The sequence below is a fragment of the Xiphophorus maculatus genome, chromosome 23 (assembly GCF_002775205.1).
Source record: "Xiphophorus maculatus strain JP 163 A chromosome 23, X_maculatus-5.0-male, whole genome shotgun sequence".
NCBI lineage: Eukaryota > Metazoa > Chordata > Actinopteri > Cyprinodontiformes > Poeciliidae > Xiphophorus > Xiphophorus maculatus.
Window position 1 is genome coordinate 17,576,629 of NC_036465.1, and position 10,280 is coordinate 17,586,908.

The 10,280-nt window shown below is 39.4% G+C and overlaps 1 protein-coding gene across 1 annotated transcript; it reads right to left on the reverse strand.

Annotated features, from left to right (window-relative positions):
• Positions 1-358: 358 nt before the first annotated feature.
• LOC102231475 (V-type proton ATPase 116 kDa subunit a-like) lies at positions 359-9,203 on the reverse strand. Its single transcript, XM_005795293.2, has 21 exons — positions 9,022-9,203; positions 7,969-8,087; positions 7,571-7,649; positions 6,511-6,659; positions 6,330-6,425; positions 6,163-6,224; positions 5,524-5,650; positions 5,344-5,426; positions 5,142-5,235; positions 4,765-4,977; positions 4,513-4,663; positions 4,266-4,405; positions 3,601-3,758; positions 3,395-3,485; positions 3,188-3,306; positions 2,850-3,063; positions 1,825-1,938; positions 1,652-1,738; positions 1,442-1,562; positions 1,150-1,321; positions 359-1,007 (listed from the first exon to the last, which is right to left on the reverse strand). The coding sequence occupies exons 2-21, from the start codon at positions 8,083-8,085 to the stop codon at positions 914-916; spliced, it is 2,481 nt and encodes an 826-aa protein (XP_005795350.1). The 5' UTR covers positions 8,086-8,087; positions 9,022-9,203; the 3' UTR covers positions 359-913.
• Between the last annotated feature and the right edge of the window lie 1,077 nt (positions 9,204-10,280).

Genomic DNA, 10,280 nt, shown 5'->3' on the forward strand with positions numbered 1-10,280 from the left:
TGTTTATATACATGAGTAAAAAAAAGGTGAAATTTAAAGTGTTTAAGAAATAACAGGAAAGGCAACATGGATAACTGCTAATAATTTGCTAAGATGTAACCTCTAACTTTGTCAACTTCAATGAAATCATTAAGAAATAGCTTTAAATGTTTGCAGTGCATTTCATTTAGGAACAATGTGATTTTCAATGCCGACTTGTTTGTTTTAATGGTTACAGTAACCAGACTTGTGCACTTCCCACATTTTTGATCACTAGATAAAACCAACATTTTACAACAGAAAGTGTGGATTAACAGCAAGTCCACAGGTTGGAAAAACCCCCCACTAAAAGTAATCAAAAAGCAAACTTTATTTAATTTTCAATTTATTTAAATGTATACAGTTAAATGGCAAAAAAAAAAAAAAGACAAAATGTCAACTGAACGGTTTTGTAGTGGCGTGACAACAGCAGCGGTGATCTAAACATAACGCCTACATAAACAGCTCCACTAAGGCACTAAACATGTTGGGACATGATCATGAGGGAAGGAGTCTTTGGTTTATGAATATCATTCAGACTGAAACATTCATCAAGTCAAAGTGTCAGATTCCCTTAAACAGCAAAACAGACTCATTTGCAGATGTGCTTTCCCTTTTCATAATTCATGTTTGTAATTAATTCAATTAGAGAGTATTGCGTAACACCGTTTAAAATATTACAAAGGGGATCCGAAAGAATATTTTCATACAATAATGTCATAATCAAGTGGACACTTTTTTTTTTCTATTGATGTAAAAATAACAGTCAGCATTATTCATCATGATTATTGTGCAAATTAATTTAACCATTTCATGGCATACAGGCAAAAGAATACCATTCAGATTCACTTATACTTCAGTTAATTGAACTGATTTGGCTGATACTTTTGGCTCATCATATAGCAGCTGAAGCATGGATCAGAGCGTTGAAAGAGAATGGACTGAGTTTATAGCCCGTCCCGCTGTAGAACTTATTCTGAAACTCCACCCTGCAAAAGAGACGATGTAAGGATTAAAAAGAACGAAGCCGCGCAACACATGGCTCTGATTTCACTGGTAAATCATCACCAGAACAATCTGTGAAAAATAAAGTCAGCGAAACATTTTTCTCTTCCTTCCTCACATCCTTACCAGTGCAGACGGAGCGCGTGCAGGAAAGCCGAGAGACCCTCCATGACCAGGAGGATGGAGACGGTCAACACGGCGAAGGCAGCGAAAATCACAAAAAGCAGAGCCGATCCGACGTAGCCCTTCCACGTCAGCGCCAGATGCAAGACCATGTGCCACAGCACCTCTGACAGCTCTGTGGAGACAACACCAGTGACTCACAGTCACAGAGCCACGACTGGTTGGAAAAACAGATGAATACCAGACTGGGCAGGTTTGACTCCAAAGAGGAAGTCATGTGTGTGTTAGTACTAACGTGCATGAGCCAAGCTAAGGGCCCAGAGCCGTAGGTAGGAGGCCGTGTTGGAGATGCAGCCCAAGCAGTACTCGATGGTGTGGATGGCCTGATGCATAAACACATCTGCAGCATCAAACTCCTGCAGGCGACACGGTTTGGATCGTCAAATTAGAAGCATGAGTGCAGCAAAGAAAATTGAATCTGCTTCACAAATTCAATCACAGTTACCTCCTCGTCAGCCGGTCTGCCCTCCACCTCCCCCTGCCGAGTGTTGACCGAGCCTTCGTCGGCCACCAATGGCTGTCTTTCCTCGTCCTGATATCACAAAGAGTCTAAATCTAGCAAACGATGCACTTCACAGTCTTACAATAGATAAAGCTTGCTGAACCCTTAAGACTTACGATGTGTCGCCGCCGTCTGGATTTGAATGCGACATATTCACACAGTGGTTTCCCCAGCAGGAGGACAGGGACTGAACACAGGGCCAGCACCACCAGGACCTTCTGAACTACAGGCTGCACAGGGAGAACAAAAACATGTTCAACAACAGCAACACAGCAGCCAGTGCAAGAAATCTGCTCATATTAGTTTATACAAATACCTTGGAAAAGTAGTAAACATGTTCTCTCTAATAAACTGAGCAACAACTGCAGCACTGTTTGCTATTATGGATGAGTATATAATTGGATTCATGTGCTTGCAATAAACTTGGAATCTGATCTCTGACAGTAATCTGACTAACAGGATCACATTTACAGAAAAAAAACTAACCTCAAGCACATAAGTGAAACAGGCATGAAGTACATTATAGTTACTCTGTGCATTGAAACAAACAATTTTGTACATTTTCAGCAAAATAATCCAAATTTTAAAATAATTTCATCACATTACAACCTCACACTGCAATGACTCTTTTGGATTTTAAGCAATTAAACAAAACAAAGAAATGCACAAAGTGGAATGACAATGATAAACATCCAAGACATTGTATGAAAAAATAAAATTAAATGTTCAAGCATGGTGAAGACACAGGCTAGATGCACAATGGTTCTACAACATATTGACTCCAGACAGTGGGATATGAATCCACCGAACCTAATGGTAAAAAATGTTGAAAAACATATATTATTTTGCTTCATATTCAAAACGATGTACCTTGTTGTGTTATTCTGTCACATAAAGCCTCAATACATTGTAGTTTGTGGTTGTAAAGTGATGCAAATAGTTTTTGGAAAGCAGAGTAAATATCAAAACTCCACATGTATATTTAAAAAAAAAAACCATATGTAATATTGTCACTGTAAAGATCATAAGCAGAACATTTATATTGAACAGGAAAACAAATAAATTCAGCATCTTCCTGAGTGCATGTCTATGAAAACATTGGCCTCCATTCCATATGTGGCTGTTGTGTTGGAGCACACACCTGACCCGTGTACAACTGGGGGTTCTCTGGGTTGTCTGTGAACAGGAACATGTCTATGAAGTGGATCAGTATGCTGGGAGCGATTCTGGACTGAGCAGGTGTGTAGACGATCCATTTAAAGACCACCATGAAGATAAGGTACCCGAACAGGCACAGCATGAAGAACAGCTCTGGGATCAGCACAAAGAAGATGCTGCTGATCTTGCCAAAGTGCCTGAAGAGAGACACCAAGACGAAAGTGAAAATTAACTCTGCAGGAAACAGAAACCGGCCCAGACGGATGTGAGAGGAGGAGACAGACTTTTTAGAACAACAGAGAAAGAACCCAGATCACTAACCAGTAGTTGAAGAACGACAAGCAGACTCCAAATGTCATGTGAATGACGCCGATGATGACGGACATCTTCATCTTGTATGAGTTTAGGAAGGTTAGCTTGTTATTAGCCAGGCCCCAGATCTGACAACAATAACCAAAAGGCAAAATAAGATTGGCTTCAATTCGGTATTTAATTAAAAAGAAATGATTAAGGATCTGACGGCTATACCGGGTCGATCCCAAAGGGATATGGGCTGGTGAAAACCCCGGTCACATTAGGATCCATGGACAAGAACTGGTTCCCCTGCAGCACCAACGGGCTGAAGCAGATAACATAAATGTAAGAATTACAGTGGGTTAGAGATAAAACAAAGAAAAACTGGGTGATTAAACAATATTTATACATTGTTGAGAAATTTAATGGCTTGTCCTCACCTCCAGATGTTCTTGTCAAACATTGGGCCGACGTGCCACCCCGAGCTGAAAGTTTTCATGCCTCGGCTGAAACACTCGTTGTAAATGGCTCCCGTGTAGATGGAGAAGAGGCCCATCAGTAGAATCAGATAACGTCCTCCAAACATCATCCTCCAGATCTGGAAACAGAAACACGTTTCACTTACAGCCAAAACCTTGGAATGCCCCACATCAAATGTCTTAAATTAATTAAAACCCCTTTCAGAAGAGCAATGTTTCATTGGATGTGTCACTTGGCTAATTTTCAATTCATTAGGAAATATGAATAAAACACAGACAGGATATAAGCTATAACTAGAGATGAACTCAGAAAAAAGCATTTCTTTGAAATATTGAATTCAATAACTATAGCATAGCAATGATTTTTAATTTATTGTTCTAGTTTCCATGAAAAAAAAAACAACTAAATCATTTAATCTGATTTTTAGATAAAATCTAAAACTGTTTAAGAACCTACTAAAGCAGAAACAGACTTGGTTAATATACATTCATATCTTGTTTTCCAACTATGACTCTACGAAGATCAATTAAAAAAACGTAATTGCTGAATTAAGAGTTGAATTATGCTCTAAATGCATACGTTTTACCAGAGACGAAGGAGAGCTAATCTAAAGAATGACGTGTACCTCATTGCTGTTGTTTTTGAGTTTGGGGTCTTTCTCCTCAAGGACCATCCAGAGGGCAGCCAAAGACATGAGTAATCCATGACCCACATCCCCAAACATCACAGCGAACAGGAAGGGGAACGTGATTATGGTGTACACCGCTGCAGAGGCACAGAGAAGGGAACAAAAGAAAACGGTTGAACAAATTGGTTGCTTTTGATCCCTGCTTTAACAGAGTCATCTGATGGATAAAATGACAGAGACAAACCTGGATTGACCTCCCGGTAACTGGCCACTCCGTAAGCGTCAACAATGCTCTGGAAACCAGCTGTGAAGGAGTTGAGGGGGAACAGAGTGGGAGGAGGGGTGGAGCAGGGCAGGCGGTTGTAGAAGGAGTCCACGCCGCTGCCACTCTTCCTCTGAAAATGGAAGGAAAAGCGGCGCATCAGTTATTTTATTTTACTAAATCTAATCTCCAGCAGCATCGCATGTCTCTGATTTGCTGCTGCGTCCATCTCACCCCTCCTTCTCTGAGGGCGCTCTGCAGCTCCGGCAGCTTGGCGGTGGGACACCAGGCCTCGGCGATCAGGCACTTATCAGTCACGGAGGGGCTGCAGAGGTTCAGCACCAGCTGGATGGCCTTGCACTTCTGGACCCGGACCTTCCACTGAGGCAGGAGAGCCACGGCTCGCTGCAGCAGCTGCTGCAGAAAGGCTTCGGTCTGAGACAACACCTGAAAAACGCGATGAGGAAGTGAAAACAGGGAGTTTAGCAACAGACTGACCAGAGAAGAAGGAACATTACCGCACAGTCTAAACACATTTGGTACTTTTGGGGTTTCCAAAAAGAGGAAATGCTGGTATTGATGCCGAAACAAAAAAAAAAAAAGGCACGCACTGATTTGATGTCTTCAATCCGACCTTGAAGGCCCTCCAGAATTTCTTCTCTCTCAGTTGTACTCTCTGGGTATACAAATGTCTGCGTGTGGAAGCTGCTCGATGTAAAAATAAATAAATAAAAAATCAGCCTGATCAGAAATGAGAGAATACTTTAACTTGAAATTAAATAAATAATCTGATAGATGCACAGGTTTCCCCACCAATCACAAATCTTCTTCACTTTCTGTCCGATCTGATCTCCCCAAAACGAGATCAGGAAAACGGTCCACTGCACCATTTCCCCCTGAAGACCGAGAGGCAGAAAACAGATCCAGTGGGAAAACAGAAACATGTTACATTTAAATGAAACTAAATTAGAGGTCCTGTCTCCAAGCTCTTACCGTGTCTGGGTGCTGAAGTCGGTCATCCATTTCTCTAAAATCCACGATAATGTAACCGCGACATGCCCGCCATAGCAACCGTTCAAACGAGGGGACCTTCCAAGGATGGACCACTCCTGCAACAAAGCTGAGGCAGAGAGGAAGATAGGATTTTTAAAAAAAAATCTAAATCTTTGAGGAAAAAGAGAGGAATCAATCAAGGTTTTCTTGGTTGACGTTAATATCCAAATTTCTTTAAGCTTGCCGATTCATTTTTTTAAAAAGAACAACACATAAAGCAGAAGAAAACATCCTGTGTGTTCTTTGACAGAGTAGCAGCTTTCAATCCAACGTTATATTAAGAAACTACAAAACTATCCCTATCCTACATCAAATGTTTCTGTAATCCATTTCTGATTTTTATTTAACTCAAACCCAAAGCCTGCTGTTGAAGGATTGATTTACTGCCTGGAAATGGACAGAGTTCTTAGTTTTATTGCATTTACGAAGTAGGAAAAAAAAAAACGCAAGATTTTTCAGGTGTTGACTTGCAGATCAAAGATCAAATAAAATAAATGGAAAAATTGGCCGAACTTGAAGTCTGGCTGATTGATCTGTGCATCGCTAAAAGAAGAAGAAGAAGAAAAAGCAGAGATCTACCTAAGGCGGACATCTTGGCGGTGATCAAACAGGCCGTGGCTTTCCAACACAGGTGGTGGTCCCTGTTAACGGAAGGTGGACATTTTATTTATTTATTTTTTACCTTTTGCTCCATCATTTTGAAGAAACTCTTAATAGCAATGTCTAGATATCACGTGTGTAAAGACCTGCGTGGCTGTGAGCGAGTGCGTTTGGGTCAGGACTCCTTTGTACTGGCAGAGCTGCGTGAGCTGAGCCCGGAGGCTGTCTCTGTTCCTGGACACCTGGAGGCAAACAAACGGGCCACGCCCCATCAACAACAGAAGCTCGTCAGCACCAACTCGCAGTCATGTTTTTGTTTTTTTTTACCTCTCTGAGCTCTCTCGCCAGCCTCTCACTTTCCTCCTCTATGGTGATGAGTTCACGCGGCTGAGGGGCCGAGGGCACCGGGTTCGGAGGGGCCAGGGGGCGCTGCAGGGGCGGTTTCAGGGAGCGATTGATCTCCTGCTCCAGAAAGGCTGAGGGACAATGTCAAAACATAAAATGATGGAAATAGATTCAAATATACAACTCCCAAAACATAAGAGTCACACTACATCTGTTCAGGATTCATATCTGAGGGCTGAGACAGCCACTGAGAAATATTGGTCTTGTGGTAGGTGAACTATTTCTGCCTTAGCATGGCCAATATGCAACTGATGTGGGATCATTATCCTGCTGAAGGACCCTGTGATCAGTTTTTTGTAATTCACTACTCGAGCCCAACATGGTTTTATTTAAAAAGTCACCATACTTCAAAGATTTCATGATTTCTTGCACATGCCTGAGCCTTTGGAAGAGAACCAGATCCTGACATTTTGTTACAGAAAAGCAAAGCTCAATTTTAATCTGACCAAAGAACACATTTCCAGTTAAAGTTCCAGTAGATTTTTCTTCCTGTTCACTTTGAGTGGTGGCAAGATAGACTTAGGTCCTCATCCGGAGATCTCACAGTTCCAGTTGTTTTAAAAGTATTGATTATTACTCTGAAAGTTTGTATGTGTATCTACAGGTCAGTAGTACTTTATCAGCTTTATTTGGCAGGCAAGTTATTGTGTCTTACCTATTGTGTCTTTTGAAGAATGGTTGAGAGAGGAATTATAATATATATTTCACTACAGAAAGTCAGAAATGAATAACTCAACTTTTTAAAAATGCTTAAGTTGCAATTATTTAATAGTAACTGGGATTTAAAAAAATATTACTTATTTTCTAACATGGCATTTTTCCAACCTCACTCAGTGACTGTCCCCAGGCTATTTTTCAGTGAGATTATGTTCCCGTTGTAATATATGAATCTATTTTAAGACTTCTGACGCATCTCTACCACGGTGTGCCTGTAATTGTTTAGGGTTTTGTAGACGGGGGAGGAAAATGAGTCGGTTCTTACAAAACGTCTTCTCGAGCTCTTCACATCGCCTGACCTCACTGACAAACTTCCTCTGGAAGGCATTCACGTTAGGATTTAACTAGAAAGATACAAAAAAAGAGGAAGATGGCAAGAGGGGTTATTTGTGTTCACAAATTTGTATTCACAAATAACCATTTTCCTTCCTTATTACAAAAGAAGGAAGGAAAATGTTGGTGTGTCTAGCAAACCAGTCAACTTAGAGTACTTGAAAGGAAGAAAATGATTTTAACAGTGATATTAGTCAATTGTTTTAATAGAAGATAATATCATGAAAATAAAGATAAAATGAATCAGCAACTCGCAGATTTAAAAAAAATTAACTCAGATCCTATATCACGTCGACGCAAAAGTACAAATGATCACTGTAGTTGACTTACATCTCTAAACTCCACCAATCCCAGCTCTCCCAGTTCGCTCACACAGTTATAAGCCGAGTCGGACTGGAGGAAGAGCTGCACCAGGCACACCTCCTCACTTCGAAACAGGGACCCCATAACTGCAAAACAGAGAGAAAACCAATAACACTTCCACTTTCAAATCGCAACACAAAACCAAACACTGTAGTTTGGGCAAAAAATATAAATACTTCTTATTTAGCAAAGGACAGAAAGGCATTGATTTGTGAAAACGAAAGTCCAAAAAGAGGATGTTGCTTTGGTTGGGGCACTAAAAGATCAACTGACAAAGCAGCAATTTATGGGTGGACGCTAACAAACGGGAAGTAGCAGGTTCTGCTGTGGTGATCATCAGGTGGAATTTCCATTTTTGCAAATGTATGGCAATAATACGATGTGTGTAATTCCTCTATTTAGTTATTCTCCAAAAATGGAAAAACAAAACAAAACAAACAATCATGTACTTGATGAATATACTGTATATATATATATATATATAATATTATTCTATCTCAACTGGATTGAGATGTTTGAGAAACATTTTTTTTTTTTTACCAAGAGATATTTGGTCTCTTTAATTATATTTTATATTTTTTATGGATTTTTGAAGGGTCTGGTTTGTTCTGCTTGACTCGGTAACAGAAATCATCTGACAGAAATCAATTTAACAAACAACTCTGTGTGAAAGTCAATAAATTTATTAAGGGTGCATGACAAAAAAAAAAAAGTAAATTAATCTTAAAATGAACTTTTTCTGGGGATAAAGACCTTGTCGATAGTTTTTTTTTTCTCTCCACATTTTCTTTCACAAATAACAGTTTTGAGTTTCGTTTTCACCACAGTTCAGTTCCAGAGAAACAAAAGCAATGAAACAAAAGCTTCAAATGAATAAACTTACCGCATTCTTAACGTACTGAGAAAAATGGGAATAAAAATCTACAGTACGTTGATTTTAAATATGATAATAACACCAGGTAAGGTGGGAAAAGTAGCTCCCGGTTAGCAGTAAACAAAGCTAAATCAGAGCTGTCTCACCTGTCTTTCGCCTGGACCCCTCTGTGTCTCCCGTGGACACTCTCTGTGAAAGTCCTGGACGGTACCGAAGGACAAACCTGGACTAATTAGAGACGTGTTTCTAGGTTCCGAGGTGAGTTATGTTCTCTTGGCTCCCATTTCCCGTTCATGAGAGTCACGTTACCCCAGGACTCACGTGACCCAGGACTTTCCTGACCTTCCCTAGTTTCACCAGTAGGAGGCGACGTTTTCTGCCGCAGTGATATAACCTGTCCTGTTGTAATGGCGCCAACACCATACTTCATCCTGTACCTTTATGTAGAATATTATTTTAATAATTCTTTTAAGGGAAAAACATTATTTAAATTAATGTCATACTGACATGTTTTTCCACTTACAGGTACTGAAAATACACTTTAGATCAGATAGTTTTAGACCAATAACATTTTTAATACAGGAATTTGGGCTCTAATACCCAGTGATCTGCTTAAAACCTGTTATTTTCAAAGCTCGATTAGTGGAATATATTTTTAAATATATGGGTCACCTAAGAAGAGAATATGATGCCCCTTTTTGCAGGCCCTTCTAAATCGTTTAATTTGACTTGGTCAATTATTTAATAATAATTTTGAGTTTATTCCGGACAATAAAAAACACAATTTTAGCAACATGAAAGTAACTCCTCTCATTTAATTAACTATAAAGACATTCATCAATGTCACTTTTATTTTTCATGTAATGAGCTTTTGTGTTTTTCTCCCTTTAATCTCATCTATACTTATTTTTAACACCACATGGAAAGTGTAGATATTTAGAACTGCAAGAACAATTCATATTACACTTTTGCGGGTGGGGGGATTTGGTTCGCAATTAATAACACAGGTTGGTATGAATAACCATGTAGACCCCTCAGGTCATCATATCTAATCTCAGTGATCTCAGGACCAGAATGAAACAACAGGCCATCTTTCTCTTTCTCACCTCTTGGAAATAACTTATACCTGATATGTGCAAAACTTTATAGCTCCTTGCAAAAATCAAGACTGAAAATATTAGTAAAAATGTAAATATTGCTGCTTAAATTCAAAAAGTTTTTTATAAGTATGTTTAAACATTCATTGAAGTTCTTTGGATGCAATTGTTTTTCTTGTAAAGCACTTTTACATATAAACTTGAAAAGCGTGAACAGTTTCTCCCCTCTTATAGATTTCTTGTTTTGTCTTTTTGTCACAATTTGTTTCAGATCAGCAAGACAAAAATATCGGATTAATTTCAAAATA